Raw genomic sequence first — 20047 nt, forward strand, 5'->3', positions numbered from 1 at the left:
GTGCTGACCTTGCATACAATTGCTGCAGTTTTTTTGTAAATGTGTACATATATATATATATATTTTTTTACATATAAGTATGTATCAATGTAATTTTCAGTTTTGAAGATTAAATATTTTGATAACATTAGCATTTATGAATCATAATGAAAGTTTATTGTTGAAAATATTTTAAAAGAAAATTAAAACAAATGTTTATCAATCTTGGTAGTATTAGGACAAAACATCTGTTTTATCAATACAAATACCAAATACTTAATTATAAAATAATATCATTGTAGCATTAATTTTAACAATTAATTCTGAAGTTTAAGGTAAAGAAAACAAAACATAGATATTTTCAATTTGCATTTTTTCCCCACCGTAATATTTTTGATTTTAATGCAAGTGATCTAAACAAGCACAAGCTTCAATAGTTTTGACTTATAAATATCAGTATATCTGTAAAGATTTTATTTATTCAATATCAATTAATCATGATGATCATAAATAAATAAAATTTAAATTTTTAAAATAAGTTATTTTTGAACTAGGACACTAATATAAACAAACAACCCATTTTTATAAAGTAAATATCCTTTTCTGTAAAATATGAATTAATTAAAAATGTACATACAAAATATGGTCATAGAAACTATTTAATTTTTTGTTGTTTGATAATTAATCATAAAACTATCAATACAAAGAAAGCTTTTAAGAAATTATTTTTAAGTATTTTATTCTATTTTTGACAAAGCATTTTTTATATTTAAAATTAATTATTGAATCAAATTGTTATTATTTCAAATAACGTGTGTTTATATTTTAACAAACATACATAGAAAAAACATTTTGCAGTCGTTATAGAAAATGAAACATATTCAAACCAGATAAACAAATATATTATAAAACCGATTTGAATTTTCCAAATTCTTCAGTTTATTATAATGGAGATTCCTAATCTTCAATATACACCACCACGTAAAGCCAACACTAAATGTAAGACTGATCCACCAGTCACTTTATAATCTGCTGCAGTTTTATCATCATTCCTAAAAACAAAATAAGGAAATTATTTTTGTTCTTATAATGAAATTAACTTAAATTTATTGAATTTTGATTTATATTAGAATTATCATATATATATTATATACTTTACAAAATCACATTTTGTGTACATAAAACCATTATTTTATTAAAATATATAGGAGCACAGTAGATTGATGTCCTAAATTCCCAATGCTAAAGGTTACAAATTAATCAATTTACCATATTACTTTTAATAAATAAAGTTTCAAGTGTTACCAGTTAACCAATAAATTACAGCAAGACCCTGCTTAACACTGATTTGATATAACACGGTCTGTTCAAAGCCTAAAAAAGCTCAAACTTTACATTGATTCAAATTATCACAGCATTTCATTGGTTCGTATATAATACGATTATTTATGAACATGAACCAATCAGCAAAAGATGGAAATTCGTCATAGTGCATAGTGCTTAAATCTATGTTTGTTTTGTGCAATTTTGGAAAAAATATATCATCATAGATGCCAATATCAACTTTGCTTGGAAGAATTAGTTGATAAATGCATGAACAGAGTGTGGAAGAAGTTATGGCTGAAGGTAACCAAGAATTCTCAACAAGAAGAGCCTATTGCTGTATTGTTAAATTGTCAACGTAATCAATACAGCAGGACTAGGTAATGTAGACAAGCAGGATATTGAGGAGTTACTGTAGGTTTCTGGTGAGAACCTTACCAACAACAACCTTCAAGGAATTCACGTAGAACTGGAAAATAGTGATTCTGAAAATGAAGAAACCAAAGAACTTGCTACAGATTTCCTTAGTAAAAGTTTGGTAACAATAACCGAAATCATCAATGATCCAAATTTTGAAAGGAGTACAAAAGCAAAATGAGGCATTTTGGATGCGACTTCTTGCTACCAACATTTGCTTAAGGAAAGAAAAAAAGCGACAAATGAAACTACATAACTTTATTGAAAAAAAAAAGACAAAAATTTCAGAAAAGCCGAGACCCTTCTTCACAAAAAACGAACTTTACATTTCTGAGTGCATATGTTTGTGTGTTATTGATAAGACTATGTCTTGTTTATAAAATCGTACTGCCTGCTGTGTTACTAGCTTAGAGGTATGAAAGAGTATATGTCAGGAGTTATATTTTGCACAGAGTATTTGATGCCCAAATCATGCATGCATAAAACAAAGCCAGACTTGTAGGTACTCAAGGGTCCGAGAACCAAGTCAAAATAAAATACAAAATAGTGAGACTCTCTACAAACAGGAAGTAGTGTGAGATTTGCACGTGTGTTGCTGGTTGGGAAGTTAGAAATGCGAACATTGAGAAATCAAATTTTGACAAACACGTGAATTGGGAAGTTCGAAATGAGAAATTGAATTTTGACAAATGAATCTTTGAAAAAAACCCATTTACCTGTCCCATGTTATTCCCCACATATCTCTGGTCACCTCGTGCTGACCTTGACTGGCTGACCTGAGATATCTCATTTCAGAATCGGAACATTTTTCAAAGTAGATGGCACTAGTTATTATAATTTTATATTAAAACTAACTTCCGAAATACAATTTGTTTTCTTTTTACATTTATTAATATATATATNTATATAAAATATATAATATAATATAAAAGTTTTAATATAATATATAAGTTGTTTGTGCAAAATAAAAAATTTCAGATGATACAATAGCCATGATTATTTTTTTCAAAAATGGGAAATTTTCGTTAAGCATCGACAAAAATTCAACCCAGGGGGACATACAATGGAGAGAAATTTTGAAATTGGATAGGTTAATTTCATTGAAAATGCATCATGGACGACTTCGTGGTTGTGGCCATGGCCATGGCCGGCAAAGTTTGAATGATTGCATTGAAAAGCGGCAGAATGACATCACTTTCTCTCGCCACAGAAGTCAATTTTGTTCCGCTTTTCTTGTGCCGCAAAAGTTAGTTAAATTCTATCTTTTGTGGCGACCGCCACCAAAATGTGTTTCTATCAGCCAATAACAGTTTGTCTGGTAGTCACGTGAGAAAATACAATCACATAGTGTTTTAATGGCGGAAAGTTCAATGCAGTTAACCAAGATAACTAACATCAGAATAAAAAGGAAAGGATAATAAATTTAACACAAATTCTACACAAATAATCATATATAATTTAATTCAAAGAACAAAACAACCGAATCTTACTCAAAATAGTATTCTTTATCGAGTGTATTTAATACACCAGTTCTTTATCAATCCAAGAAAATATCTCTAATCCAAAATCTTCATTTGAATCTTTGACAAAATCTTCTAACTAAATAAAGCAAGCTGTACAAAACAAAATTTGTAAACACGTGGATAGCAACAATATCGGTATCGTTCACCATCTTGAATACTGAACGCATGAGCCAAAATGTAAGCAAATTGCCACTTGTGTGGCTGTGCTGCCGTGCGGCGAAGATGCATTTGCGACACTGCTTTTCCTTGCTGCGCTGCATGTGTGCATCTGGCTTAAAGGTTGTTTTATGAAAATATAGCTATACCCCATAACTGAACACACTTTCTAAATTCCTACTGTAACAAATGACAATTTTAGTACCCATAACAATATCTGAATTCAATAATCCTTTAATGCCTTAGGAGACACTAAAACACCTATTTACCTACTGATTGGGTTAGTCAGATGGACTGAGAACAAAGAATTTTTCCCATAAATACTAATGGAAACACATTTTCTGATATCCAATATTAAAATTATTTAGAGGAACACATTAGATTTGGATGACAGCAAATGGCAGTGCTTAAGTATATTTTAAGAGATTTACAAAGTTTTGAAACCTAAATATCAACATTCCAAGCAATTAGGATAACAGAAATCTGTGAGACCTGTAAGGCCCTGGGTCTAAATTAATAATTTTATTAATTATGTTAAATATTGTCATCAAATATTACTTCATTTTTGGTGAGAAAATAATGTTTTAAACGTGGGAAAACGCAGATAACAGATGCTACTTCCTTTCACAGAAGTTAGAACATCCTCTGACTTTCCCTTATCTGATTAAAATCCCGCTCAGATGGGAAATGTTTACCCCTCATTCATTCCCCTTTCATCCATTCTCATGAAAGAGTTACTGGCCGATGATTGGTCGAAATTCAGGAGATATAGAGGGAATTTGTCAGAATTCGAGGAGTTCAGCGACAGATCTGGAAGCGTCCAAACTCCACACATTTTCCTCCTGATGACCAATGCCCTTAGACGAGTCACATAGAAGTATTCCCGAGTTAGCACTTAGAAATTTTACTTTGATTTTGTGCACATATCGATCTCCCATGGAAAGAAGTAAATGAACTTTATCTCCAAAGAGTCCCTTGCCTACAGAGAAGAAGACGATCGACAACTAAAACAGGTTGTATGTTTCTAACGATTTTGTGAGCTCTCTCTCTCGATCGCGAATCGGGTATAGTATAAGTCCATGCCTATATCGTGTATCTTAATTGTCGTATTTATATCCCTCGTTCATTGATATTTGTATTAGTTTTACTTATATAGAATCATTAAACTTACTCTTGTTTGTTTTATATAAGATATGTCTCTGAATTTGTGTCTGAGTCAGATCTCATACGCATGTTTGTCCGCGGATCGATAAATTGACAAACTGGTGTCAGTCCTGACGAGCATCTGGACTTCACAGTTCAGATCCATTAGCGGTTATCGCTCTCCTATGAAAGAATAAGAGAACCGATCTCACAATCGCGTGCCCGTAAGTGGCGTACCGCTGATTACGTCCCCGGCTATCTCACAAATCTGATATAAATAAAATTTTCAAATATATCCAAACCAGTAAAAAATCTGAGGTGTAAAAGATGATTTATTAGAATAAATTGGCAAATATACAGTATAATCCTAATCACTGCAATCTGACATTAACCTTATTTTTGCAGGAAAAAAATTGCTAAGGCACACACCAAAGTAATATATAACTTGTTTCGAGTTTCATATTAACACAAGCTTCACAAATAAAACAAACAAAAAAATATTTACCAAGTAACTTTCATTGAAAAAACAAATATATCATCAGAAGTAAATAACAAAAAGAACTTGGTAAATATTAAAATATTTTTTTCATTTGTTTTAATTAAAGCTTCAATATTATCAGTAGTTAGTTCACTTTGATGATTTGCAATATATGGTGGAAAAAAACACATTTATTTTCTTACATTTTAAATTCTAGGTATTTATGTTATGATAAATCAAATAATCAAAGCTAATAAATCACATTCTGATATTCATTGCTAGTCTAGATAGATAATCATTTTTGTTCATCTCAAAATTATTTGAAAAATTATTTTAAAATCAATTATATTATGACTTAAAACCAGGGCTGTGGAGTCGCATAAAAATCTACCGATTCCAACTCCGTTTCCGTTTCATATACATAACAAGTTGGTAAGTAAAAGGGAGTCAGAGTCGGCGGATTTTTTGACGACTCCAACTCCGGCTAAAACACCAAAACTCCGACTTCACAGCCCTGCTTAAAACATTAAGAAATGACAACAGACTAAACAACCTAATAAATTAAAATTAAGAAATTGTTAAAAGTACACAGAACTCACATTTGTTTACCACTAAAAATCAATCTTTGTTGAGCAGGTGGTATTCCTTCCTTTTCTTCAACTCTTTCCTTTATCCTTTCAACCTAATTTAAAATTTAAAAAAATAAGTTATCCATTGTAACTTTTTCTATGTGATTTAACTTTTGGAATTTTATATATTATTAATCATGACACTAATGTCTAGAACAGGGGTCGCCAAAGTGGTCGCTATCGACCCCCCAGGGGTCGATATAACATTATTGGGGGTCAATTATCAAGCTTAAGCTAAGGATAAGGGAGAGCTAAGGCTCAAGCTTATCTGTCTCAATGATTGTCAGTTACAAAAATTATTATTAACAAATATATAATAAATGAAAAAAAATGAAAAAATTAAAAGAAATGTATTAAAATAGTAAGTATTTTGTTTTGTTTCTAACATAAACTTTTTGGTGGGGGTCGATGTGAGGTTTCAAAAACTTGTAGGGGGTCGACAATCAAAAAAGTTTGGCAACCCTTGATCTAGAAAATTTTACAATAAAAATTTCAAACTGCACTGAGCAATCTTGACAGCTGATTTATAGTAAAATAGTTATAATGAAATTTTATTCATAAATGTAAAAAATGTTATGCCAACTAAAAATGATTTTACTGTTTGTGTGTTATGAAAAATTTTGAAATTATGAGAAATTTATTAAGTAGATAAAAATTACAATATTTAAATTTTCCAATTGTCCTTTCATAACTATCTGATTAATACCATATAGAAATTTCAGTCTTAAGGTATTTTACAAACATTTACCTTAGTTTATTATTTATACAGTGGATGTCCATGTAATCTGGAAGTCAGAAAATGTTATTTTCATATGGCATTATTCCTCCATAAGTTTCATGTAATAAGATGTCATATGCATGCAGATAAGCAGACATTTCTTAGATATTTCCATGTTAAGAATTTATAGTCTTTTTATTTTATATTATTGTTACTAATATAAAAGCCATTGTGCATGCATGTGTGAATTCCTTATAACTGCTGCAATTTTTGTCCAATCCAAATGAAATTTTGGCTTTATTCATTTTATGCTCTGATGGAAAGTACAGGCTACTTATTTTGTTGAAATATTAGCTACAGAATAAATGTTTTATCAATTTTGGATCAGTAATCACACTTACATTTCAGTGACAATCATTGACATCATTTAGTTCATGCTTGATGAGAGAATTTCCTTGGGTTGCATTTTTAAATATTTTGGCAAATGGCATATTTTAAACTTACCTCATTAAATTTAAAATTTAAACTTTAAAAAATGATTGTCTCATCATGTCACTTCTATAACAAATTAAAAAAAAATCTTTCCATAGTGATTGGAAGTAACAATTTAACGAATCCATTATTTAGTGTCATTGCTCATCTAACTAACATACATACAATTCATCTGTTTTATGAACATGGAACTAAAAAGACTGCTATTTTGTCAAAAAAAAAAAATGCCTAAGGAAAAAGTATAAAATTAAAATGCATCAGGTAAATTCTAGATCTAAAAGAATAAGAACAGCTGACATCCCTGAAGACCATGAAGTCTGACTTGAGCAACACTTAGTAAGAATGGGTTTGTCAAGGGCCTTAATTTGAGAAATATTAGCAACTCTTGAATTTCTACTCTTCTCAATCTCTATTTTCTGATAAAAAATATTCCGTCATGAATATATTGAGAATTTCTAGTGTTAAATGTTCTTATTACTGTAACTATCCATCCATGATAGATTATCCAATGGATGGATAATCTATCATGGAATATAACCTGAAGAAAATTGCAAAAATGAAAAAAACCATACACCCTACCCCACTGTATACCTTTATCTCCACTGAAAGTAAGATAATTTTTGGATACAGTTTAGAAGATGCCATCTCAAACATTAAAATATTGCTTTATCAGTTTTGTTTCTGTTAATAAATCATTATAGATATACATAAAAACCAAGCTCAAATATTCTAATAATTATCATATTTTCTGTAATACGCTTCTTGTCTGTCTTGTATTCAATTTTACTAGCTCTATGACGGCTTTTCTATTCTGTTAGGGATGGAGAATCCAACGCATCAAGAGAAGAAATCTTGCAAAATGAGAGGTGTCAGTTAAATGTTGACATTTGGTATTTAAGAACATGTCTTAGGGAGGGTATATCTCTACCAACCATAAAATTAAGAAACAGTATAGTTAGAGACATGCAAAAACATGATGTTGTAATCATAGAGAAAATAATAATGAAATCTGTTATACGACATAAAAAAAACAGTTAAAAACTAACCAAGAAAATTAAAAAAGTAAGAAATGATCACTGTACTAATCACAGAGAACCCCTCACTCATAATAATCAGGTTTATTATTATAAAAAATACCAAAAACTTGTTAAAAAATTAAATTATCCAACCATCCAAGAAAGGAAAAATTGGCTAAATAACAATCATTAACTTAACTAATGTTCAAATAGCAACTCATATAGGTAAATTACTAAGCAAAGGTTTAAACTTTAATTAATGGTCCAATCACTATTGATAGAAACAATTGGGCTGTTAGCTTAGAAAATATCATTAGTTTTTCACCAACAACACAACAGCAAAAAATCAAATTAAGAGAAGAACTACATGCATGAACTGCAGAGAAGAACTACAGCATGAATTATAAAAAATAAAATAATAATGTACAAGCATAAAATAGAGAATCTAAAAAATTTTTAAAAGATAACAACTTAATAATAGTCAAAGTGGATAAAACAAAAATAATAATTGTGAATTAGGATCAAGATAAAAACATCTACAGGCAATTACTAGACCAAAATACATACAAAGAACTTAATAATAACCCTACTGACTCACTTAACAAAAAAATTAAAAGCAACTCTTGATAAACTTGAAAAGCAAAACCTTATTAATAGGACTGAAAAATAATTTATCTTTTAAGAGGAGAGAACAGAATACCAAAGTTTTCCTATAGAGTCAAAACTCATAAAGAACCCATTTCATACAGACCTTTAGTAGACATAAAAGGCTATATATTTTTATAATCTCGAATAATTTTAAAAGGGAAATTAAACACTTTAGAAAAATCTCATCATAGTATACAAAGTACCAATAGTTTCATACAAAAATTAAAAACTGTAGTGTTTAAGCCAAGTTATAGACTAGCCTCCCTAGATGTATGCAACATGTATCTGTCAATAAAACATCATAGAATTTTAAAAACATTGAAAACTCATAACTGTAACCAATGGATTATAAACATGATAAACCTTGTGTTAGAAAATAATTACTTTATTAGCAATGATAAATTCTATAGGCAAAATGATGGCATTCCAATGGGTTCGGTAATAGGTCCCATTTAAGCCGACTTAGCATGTCCAACATTAATAAGAAAGATGCCAACATTACGGGCATTATATAGATCTACAACGCTACGTGGATGACTGCTTTATAGTTTACGATAATATTATTATACATGCAGACCAGATTCTAGAATTTGTTAATAAAATACACACAAATATAAAATTTGATTTGGAACCCAAAAATAACTGCCAGTTACCATTTTTAGACATTCTTGCCACTAGATTTAAAGACAAAACCACTTTTAAAAAATACAGAAAACCATGCATCGTAGGCATTGTTATGTATTACACTTCTGAAGTACCCAGTTACATGAAGAAAAACATTTTTTACATGTACATTGACAAAATCATACAACGTATCACTAATGAAACTCATAAAACAACTGAAATACAAGATGTTTTTAATGAATGTTTACAGCAAATGCATAATCAACAACTGGATCAATAATAGGAAACTAATAAACACAAACATGAAAGTAACAACACCACTCAAATTTTTAAAATTCTGTACAAACAAAATAACTTTGAAAGAATCAAATTTAAATCAAACAAATACGGTATAATTTTAGTGCCCAAAAAAATCCCTAGTTTGAACAGGAAGATAAACGCTCATGATAATGATGATAATAATATGTATATGGACCAAAGAAACATAATTTACAAACTCGGTTGTAGCTGCACTGTACCTAAATTTTATATAGGTGAAACTGGCAGAGATTTGAAGGTTCAGTTTAAAGAACACATATCTGCGATTAAATATAATAATAGTAATTCGGCTGTTGCAGTTCATTTTAATGGTGAAAGCTGCCAAATTATTAGGGGCACCATTAAAATTGTTTAAAAAAAAATCCAACACACAAAAAAGGAGATGTTATGAACATTTAGAAATACTAAAAAAAAAAACAAAGACAGAATGATGAATAATAATACTGGTGAAAAATTACATGAAACATGGTATCCATATTTGACCAAGAGGAGACGAGAGAGGAAAGGGGGAGTGTTTAAATAAAAAGGTAAATGGCAGCAAATTTCTTGTTATTTCTGTGAATCGTCTCATCATGTTATGACTTTACTATAAATAAGTTTATAATCTTATTGTTTTAACGGTGCACTTGTTTTTTATTTCATCATTCTATTTTATTGTTTTAATGGTAAAATAGTTTCCAATGTCACAGTTTTAATGTTTTAACAGTGTACTCTTTTATGTATATTGTTTGCCTCTCACTGCTATTACTATTTTATGTATCGTACCGTCATATCTACTGTAAGTTCACAATTTTTACACCTTATTATATATATTGTTCTTGTAAATCATTTACATTCCATGTCTGTGCTTCTCATAACCATGTAAGTTAAAAAATTTTACAAATTTTGTAACAATGCAAAAATTTTATGTTAACTTGTATGCATTATTTCCTAAACAGTTACATCACAAAGAGTTGAAAAGGGACTCGAAGTCCATACTCTAGGAAATAAAAATGTGATTTTCTAAAGACTGTCCTGTTTCTAATTGATAGTGTAATAAGTCTAGCAGAAAAGAAAAGCCATCATAGAGCTCGTAAAATGAATAATCATATTAATTTCTGGATTACTCAGACTATTATTTGAGCTATTCACAAGCCAAATTGATTTACTTCACATTTTAAATTTTTTAAAATTTTAGTGTCAAAGCACTTGATATACTCATAATTTTTTATTTCATAAGTTTCCCTAATAATAAGGATTAATATCACTTAATGACAAAATTTTATTGGCCATTGAAAAAAATTTTTATTTATTTCAGAAGTCAATCTAATTAATTCCATACTCTAACATAATCTGCCAGCACACATTGCAGCATTGCAACCTCAATATGTGCTGACCAATGCCTTGTAGATAACAGTAAATTACTTAATGTTATCTCATCACAAAAAGTAAGTAAAAGAAATTAGTTAGTTACAACCCAACTGCAGCAGAAGTAATTATACTTGTGAAAATATTAAACAATTGTTTTAATTTTCATGGCAATTTTTTTTAGAAAAACAAGTTATACCATTATATCAAGATGGATGAAACTAAAACAAATTTTTTTCATTCCTTCTATTAATTAAACATGGTTTTTATAAAAGTTTAGAACAAATCAACATGATGTGACCTCAAATACAGCTGATGAAAAAGACATAATTTATGTTGCTGAATAATCAATTTAAACAAAACAAGTAAAACAGCAAAACCGTATTTAGGACAAGACTATTTCTCGGAGACTCACTACTAAGCGGAATCACTTTAACGTTCAAGGCAGGTCTCGTTCTCATTCTCCAATCTTCTTTGGTATCGCTGCTTTTGGGCGCGATCATTCAAACTTCACCGGCCATGACCACGAGGTCGTCCACGATGCATTTTCGATGAAATTAACCTATCCAATTTTGAAATCTCTCTTCGTTGCGTGGCGGACCGAGTTGAATTTTTGTCAATGCGTAACAAAAATTTCCCATTTTTGAAAAAAATAATCGTGGCTATTGTATCGTCCAAAATTATTTTTTTATTTTGCACAAACAATATAGTTTAACCCGATTATAATGTCATCGAATTTAATGACAACCCTAATATAACATCAAATTTTTATCGGCCCACAATTTTACTATACTAGATAATGTTAAAAAACCTAATTGTAACGACACCCTGTTTTAATGTCATATTTGAAGCACTCCCAAATTTACAAAATTAGATTACAAATTTTATTTAACATAGAAGACACTACATGTTCAGTCCTAAGGTCAGAGTTCAGTTCTTAGAATGACTGTGGGTGGTACTCTCCCCCACCTGACTTTGGTGGGGTGAGGTGCCTGTTTTGCCTATTTGTAAAAGAGGGTCGCCATTTTGTATTTTATTTTGACTTGGTTCTCATTCCCCCGACTACCTACAAGTCTGGATTTTTTATGCGTAAATAATTTGGGCATCTAATACTCTGTGCCAAATATCAACTCTCAACATGTACTCCTTCATACCTCTAAGCTAGTAACATAAACTGGCAGGACGATTTTATAAACAAGATATAGTCTTGTCAATAACAACAACAACCATTGTAACAGAACAGTTATTATTCATTTTTTGCAAAAAAGCCATCATAGAGTTTAGAACAAATCAACATGATGTGACCTCAAATACAGCTGATGAAAAAGACATAATCTGATGAAAAAGACAAACAACATAAAAACAATCTTTAATAAAAAAATGTACAAAAAATGTCATTTCTCTATAATAAAAAACTAAGAAAACTGACCAAATCTGACTGAACTGAATGTTTTTCACTTGCTAAATCGATTAACTCCATCAATCACATCAAAATCATAATAATAATGACGATTATAGCATATCTATGCTATTTTATACATTTTATATGTCATTAAATAAAAGTTACACCTACAACAATACATTCTACAATGTTTATTTGAATTTATATTTTAAAAAGAATTTTAAAAAAGAATGTATATTACTTTGTCCCTTTTCTCCACTTTTTGTTTTATGGGGTTAATTGATTTGGCAAGTGAGCAGCACATTTATTTATTTATTACAATTACATTCAGAAAAGTCATACAAAAGATTTCTTCCCCGATTAAAATTTGAACACCAAATAAAATACATAAAAACAAACAACAATGATTATCAAATAAATTAAAATACAATAAAAATAAGAAAACAATTAAAAATACTGTTAAAAAGTATGTAATATAATATAAAAAAAAAAAAGGTTAAGAATTATATATATGAAAAATTATGAAAATTGCATGAGGAAACATTTAATGTAATCCAATCAGACATTACATGACTGTTATAATACCTATAATACACTCTGTCGCAAAAAAATGTATGCACCCAGAAGAAATCGAACCACAATCACAAAAGTTGGTACGAACATAGTCTGGTAAGAGATATGCAAATGATAAAAATTTTGACACCAATGAGACAAGGCTAACGGCGGTACAAGCATATGAAATGTGCAGCTGGGAGAGTTTAAAAGCACGAGTGCTCGCACCGTAGGGCTATTTAAACGAATCTGTCAACTTGGATGGATGGTATTGTGAATAGAGATGCCTCTGAGACATAACAGGCGGCAGTACGAGCAGTTGACGGAGTTTGAAAGGGACCATATAGTAGGCCTCAGAGAAGCCAGTTGGTCGAACAGGCGTATTGGCCGCCACCTCTGTCGGAGCGATATGGTAGTTGCTTGGTGTTGGCAACAGTGGATGACTGAAGAGAAAGTCTACCGTTGTGGAGGGTCAGGACGTCCCAGAAACACAAATGAGCGTGAGGATTGCGCAATCAGAAGAGCGGCAATGTCCGCACCAACAACGTCGCTATCATCGATTCGACGCCATTTACCACCTTCCAGGCATCAAGGAAAACCATTAGGAGATGACTGGCCGACGCTGGTATAAGGAGCTGACGTTCATTAAGACACTTACCACTGACCCCACATCATAAGCAGTGTCGAGTGGATTTTTGCCGACCTCGGGCAAGTTGGAGTGTGACCGACTGGAGGCGTGTGGTCTTCAGCAATGAATCTCGATTCAGTCTCAGTGCTGATGACCACCTAACACACGTGTGGAGGCGGCCCGGCCAGCGGTCCAATCCGGCATTTGTTGTCGAGCGGCATACAGCGATTACACAAGGTGTGACAGTGTGGGGAGCGATTTGTTATGACACACGATCACCTCTAGTTGTCCTTCAAGGCAACATGACGGCTCGCAGTTATGTGGACAGCATTTTAACGCCAGTTGTACTGCCTATTCTATCAAGTCGCCCAGGTGCCATTTATCAGCAGGACAACGCTCGTCCACATACTGCGAGACTCTCCCAACAATGTCTTCAAGGATATGATGTACTTCCATGGCCTGCCAGGTCACCAGACCTCTCGCCAATAGAGCACGTCTGGGACATGTTGGGAAGGCAAATGCAGCCGTCTCATGATACAAGTGAATTAACTGCCCAGTTGCAAAGATTATGGCATGATCTTCTGCAAGGGGTCATAGGTGACCTAATTGATTCGAAGCCACGCCGTGTTTCGGCTTGTATAGCTGCCAGAGGTGGCTTTACTACTTACTGATTTGTAACGTTTTTCATGCCATAACTTCTTAATAAAACGATCTTTTGTTCTGAATTTTTAATCATTTGCATATGTCTTACTAGTCTACATTCTTACCGACTTTCGTGATTGTGGCTCGATTTCTTCTGGGTGAATACATTTTTTTGCGACAGAGTGTATAATAATTGATAAAAATATTTTATGTGATTAGTAAATGAAGGAAAACCCAATCTGGACCTAGCAATCTTAGGGTGGCTAGTAAAAGGTAAATTACAGAATTTATTAAAGGTTAAGTATATTTTATTCAGTTCTTTTGTAATTTTTTCTAACAGAGTAGAGGCAGCCATTGACCAAATTTGTATAAAGTAATCAATAAGTGATTGAAAATTAGCAAAAAAAAAAAAAAAAAAGGAATGTAAATCTGTTTTAGAAGATATTGAATGACAAAAGTCTTCATAGGATTCCATGTCAAATGACAAGGAATTTAACTATTTTTTCAACACAAGTTTTAAAACAAAGTTTACTATAAAAAAATAATGCCTAGACCATTTACAAAGTTGACATAATTTATAGATTTGGTACAAATAACAAAGGACAGAAAAGATAAGTTTCTGGTTAACGAAAAGCACATTAAGACTGTTTTTTGGGCATTATTTCTTAACTAAACCTTCAAAAACTTTTAAAATGAAGTCTTTTATTATTATATCATCTAACATTTTCAATGATAAGAGAAAACATTACATGATATAATAATAAAAGACTGCATTTTAAAGATTTTTGAAGGTTTAGTTATTTGTAAGAGCAGTTAGAGAAGAGAATTATTCTTAAGTTGGCCTTTTCAAATAATTCAGATATGTTTAAATCTGATTATAGAAAAACAGAGTAATGATTTATTAGTTTAATGTCATCAGCATATGTTATAACATGTGAATAAAGATGGCTAAGAATGTTATTTATATAAACTGAGGCTGCTGAGGATTGATCCTTGTTGAATGCCACAGATTAGGTGGAAATCAAGGAATTCAAAATCACACATTTTAATTTTACTAAAACATGTAAGGAAGTAATTATTTAACCAAGAATGGAATACAGGATCTAAATCGAATTGTTCTCATAGTAACGTTAATATAAGATTGGGAAGAATGGAGTCAAAAGCCTGAGAAATATCTATGTAAATAACAAAACTGAGCATTTGTGTTCAAAGAATTTTCTTTGAAAAGCTTATTGTATATTAATTAAAAGTTTGGCTAACTTTCAATTAATATAAATAATTTTTTCAAAGTGGTTAACACACTAACAAACTAAAAATTATTAGATTTAATTCAAAAAACATTGTAATTTTATTTTTTATTTAATTATTATTACATTTCATTCAAAATAATAATTAATGAAATTGAACTAAAGATAGCATTATCTTTCTGCTTTATTTTTTAAACTCTAATGTTGAAATCCGTAACTGCACAGCACACTGAGATAAACATAAAATACAACTCACATCAACCATTAACCGCTGTGAATAGCTAATCAAGTGTAATCATATTCACACTGATTAATGGTTGATGAGAGTTATATTTTACATAGAAAATCCATTTTACATTAGTTAAACTAACATTTGTATAAAATTTGGAATATTAAATAATTTTCAATTCATGTGCATATTAATAATGATGATAGCTTTTCACAGTGGTGTACACACACAAGCAAACACTTGGGTATTGTCTTTACTAATGCACATTTGAAGATGCCTCATGTATGGTTCAGTACTTAGCTTTAAAAGCAAATGGCTACTGAGAGATTCCTCTAAAATAGTGAGAAAATAACTCCTGTACACATTGTCCACCTCTAATTCCATTTCAGGTGTTTAGGAACTGTCCTAATTATGCAAATTAAAGCAAAATTCACCTCACTACAGATTTGAAGGATTTCTGGTCGGTGCTTCGGTCAATTTTTAACTTTGCATGAAGATTTTTTTTATAATTTACCAGTTGTTCTAATGAAGTTTATTCAAGCCAATATACTGTTACTTCTATGGATGTGTAAAAAAAAAATAAAAGATGGACTCGAAAATTTTTATAATGTTTGTAAATAGTCATAATTCAATTCTAAGAATCATATTGTTTGTTAACACTTGGAGTGTTAAGTTACAGATAAAAAAATGATGTTACATGTATTTATTTATTATTTTTTTATCATAAGTTTTACAGAATATCGAGTTATCAAGAATCATATTTCTGGAACTTGACTGAACCTTATCTTCTCAGCCCATTAAAGCTTATTGATACTACAGAACAAATCAGACTGTTATTGCTTGTGTATAAAAACTTTGTTGCATCAGAAATTTTATTTCCTCACTTTTGTTACTTCAGAAAAATTTTAAGATAAAAATTTACGATTTAATAAAAGTTATTAATTTCTGATATAATTGATTTATAATACATAATATAAATTATAACTGTCTCATTTACGTACAAAGGTTATTAATGCATATAGCATTATTATTTTTATCTATTGAAAAAAAATGAATCATTTGCTAACAAATTTTTAATTAAGATATTCATTGTAAAAATTTATATTCTCATATACAATGCCAAATATAGTATAAGGAAGAAATTGAACTGTCTTGAGGAGTTAGATTTATTTACTTGATGAAGTAAATACACACAGCATATACAGTATTTAATCCATTGAGTAAATAAATCTAATGCCAAAAGATGATACAATTTCTTCCTTAAAATATACATTATTGTAATTTGAAAGAGTTATTTAGTATATAAATATAACTTTTTTCTTAGTTTAAATTTTTATTTACAATTAAATTATGTGAGAACCAAAGGGGTTCGAGTAGTGAGCTTGGCCTTCTTACCAGCTTCACAGCTTCACATCAGGAGATGGCTTACATTGTAAACAAGGGTTAGCGAGGCAATCAAGTCCCGAGCGGTCCTTTGACAGGGTAGATAGGTCTGAATAGAGTTTCCGCCTAGATGCTTCCTTTCAACAATCGCCCCAAGGTGCGGGTGCGATCCCTTTTTATACTCATCCCATAGGGGAACTATCGGGGAATTCTGATGCAACGTGGTCTAAGTTCGATTTGTGTCCGGGTATTGTTTATGTTAATTGTCAGAAATCAAACATTTCAATAAATTTATTACCTCTTTCTATCTGATATAGTTACTCATTTTACCTCATAAAATTGATAACAACCATCAAGCAAACTGAATTAATGGTTGGTAGTGACTAAGATCAAGGTCTGTCTTGCAACCTTAGTAATAATTATTAATTTGGATGGTCATCTGATTGATTTTTATCATTTACAAAATCAAACGAAATAGGATGTGTGTGGATTTTTCCACTTCGTCATCCTTTCCCCGTTTGACCATTTGTCGCCCTAGAATCGGATTGGAATATTACTTTAATTAATTAATTAAGGGATTAATTGTCCCCCTCTTTAGATTCTCACAATTACATAAACAACAATCTACAGATTAAAATTTTATATTAATTAATTAAAAAAGAAATTAAAAAATCCAATAATTACCCTATCTGTTGGTTCAATGTCAATCTCAATCTGAAATTTAATTAAATTTTATCACAATCCAAATACAAATAAAATAAAATTTTATACCTTTAATTGTATTAAAATATAAAAATTTTTCATATTTAAAATAAATCTTACATTTTCAATATATGTATTATAATTTAATCTCTAACTAATAGTTTACTTTAAATCTAAAACAACATAAAATTCTATAAAGTACAATCTTACATTATTAATTCTCAGTAAGTTCTAATGACACATTAGGTTAAAATTTAAGACTAACATAAAATAACATGTATTATTATTATAGCATATGAAAAAACAGGTTTATTAATGCTAAACAAATTGCCATATTATTGGACTATAATAAGAATAGCTAGCATTATGAAAGCCTAATAATATGACAGATTATTTGCCATTATTTGATAAAATCAGGTTTAATAATTAAAAATTAGGTTACTACACACTTTAAAAAGCTGGCACATTTTTTCCAATACTTTATTAATTTCATTTTTATATTTAATTTTCATTTCTAAAAGATTTTTTATAAGATTTTCATATTCAGTCATATTAAGAAATATATTCTTATCAACATGACAATGTTTAGTATTTAATTAAATTCAAATTATATATGCAATTTTTTAGATACATTTCTTTAAAAATTTATTATTCTTCTTTTTATTTGATAAAGAATTAAGATTTATTAAGACTAAAAATTCTCTTAAGAAATTAATAGCTAAAGAATATAATTTGATAAAAATTAAGCTTTACATAATTTTTTAATATCAAAAATTTTTTTACATCACTGAAATTTAGAACAGAATATAAATAGCAACATTTTACAATTTCTAATTTAAATTTAAATTTTAATACAGTCAGCCCTCGTTAGTATGACACTATCTGTATTTTCCTCCTTTTTGGCACTATACAAGAATGGCACTATTGAAATTAGAAAAATATGCTGCTGAAGAAGAGAAAATTCAGTAAAACATATAAATACATCTCTACAGCAGAAATAAGAGTTGAAGTGAAAGAGTAAAATGCATACACACTACAAGTAAATACAAAACATATTTATTTTGAGACAAAGAAATCTGGTATTAATGACTGCTTTTTCTATGCTCACTGATTTCATTAATAATATCATTTATGGCATACACGTGGGACATTATATCAGAATCACCACAGTATGCTTCTATGAAGGTTTTTACTATTATAATTATTTCTTTTGCTTCTTTAGCAGATGGTGGATGTTGCACTTTCTCAGTCTCATCATCTGAATCAGAATTTTTTAGCATGATTTGCAGTTCACAGGATCTCTTCTATATTCATTTCTTCAAAAGTTGGCAAATTGTCGTCTTTTGAAGGTTTAAACATTCTTCTGGAGTTAAGGGATTTTCCAATGATGCTGTTGCTTGAAACTGGTTCAAAACATCTGTCAGCTCTTCCATCACATGATTTTGCTATGATGGACTATAAACTAATGAAATTAATCCTGTGTGGCTCCAGCAATTTCAATTGTTTCAGGTGTTACAGGAAATTGTCTTGTCTAGCTGCATGCTGTAATACAATCCACTTTCATCTATATTAAAAACACTCTCTAACTCACACTGTCCAATCATGTCAGACAATGTTTCACAAGCATCTTGGTCATACACTTCAGCTGTTTTACCTTGCCTGATACACTGTAAAATTCCATGACTACTTGAATCATGCAAACCAACCCTTATACCCCATTCACATCAAGTATTTTGATCTAGATTGTGACCATGGTCAGCGACTATGTAGTGGTGCGACCTCTCTTGACTGTTTCAATATCAACTGAAATGAGGTTCAATCGCAATCAACTCAAGAGAGTTCTTGAAACTAGATCCAGTCATAAGAGAGATCACAATCCCACACATGTGAGAAAATACAAGATGACTGCAGAGCATGTGTCGAGCTATCGACAGAAAAATAAAAAAGACAACTGGAGAGACAATGATATCTGTCTATTACTAGATATATGGCAAAAAAAAGTATTTATTTCTAACCAAAACTTCCATTTTGTTTGTTGGTGTTTGTGACTAACCGTGTAGTTATGTCAGTTTTATCATCACATGTAATAGCCGGGTTCTTCTCAAGCACGACGTTCAACTGGCAACAGTCACAATCCAGATTGTAGGTAAATCAAGATCAAAGTGAGTCATGGATTGTGTGTGAACATAGTATTACTATGTTCACACACAATCCACATTTAATTAGCCATATTATAGCCCGATATTTAGGCGATCGTTTGGTAATTTATTATATACTACTCGGGCTTTGAGCTGTTGTTATATATATATACACATATACCTCGCCGGGTATTGCGTTAGCTGGCTGAGTGCCATTATGGACGTGGGCGAAGGAGTCGTCCCCAGTCAGTGATGTATTTAACCAAGTAAGGTTATATCTAAATCTAATATACTTCTGGAAGCAAAGACTCGC

At 30.5% G+C, this 20047-nt stretch overlaps 1 protein-coding gene across 2 annotated transcripts in view; it reads right to left on the reverse strand.

Annotated features, from left to right (window-relative positions):
* Positions 1-796: 796 nt before the first annotated feature.
* Positions 797-20047, reverse strand: part of LOC111633110 (NEDD8) — a 31978-nt gene continuing 12727 nt past the window's right edge. For both annotated transcript variants that reach the window (XM_023377643.1, XM_023377642.1), the window contains 3 exons: positions 17579-17608; positions 5619-5701; positions 797-1031 (listed from right to left, as the gene is read on the reverse strand). In XM_023377643.1, coding sequence (XP_023233411.1) covers positions 944-1031; positions 5619-5701; positions 17579-17608 — 201 coding nt within the window. In that variant the 3' untranslated portion in view covers positions 797-943. The remainder of the gene's footprint in view (positions 1032-5618; positions 5702-17578; positions 17609-20047) is intronic.

The sequence above is a fragment of the Centruroides sculpturatus genome, unplaced genomic scaffold, assembly GCF_000671375.1.
Source record: "Centruroides sculpturatus isolate CEXI.00-Female unplaced genomic scaffold, Cexi_2.0 scaffold835, whole genome shotgun sequence".
NCBI classification, from domain to species: Eukaryota; Metazoa; Arthropoda; class Arachnida; order Scorpiones; family Buthidae; genus Centruroides; species Centruroides sculpturatus.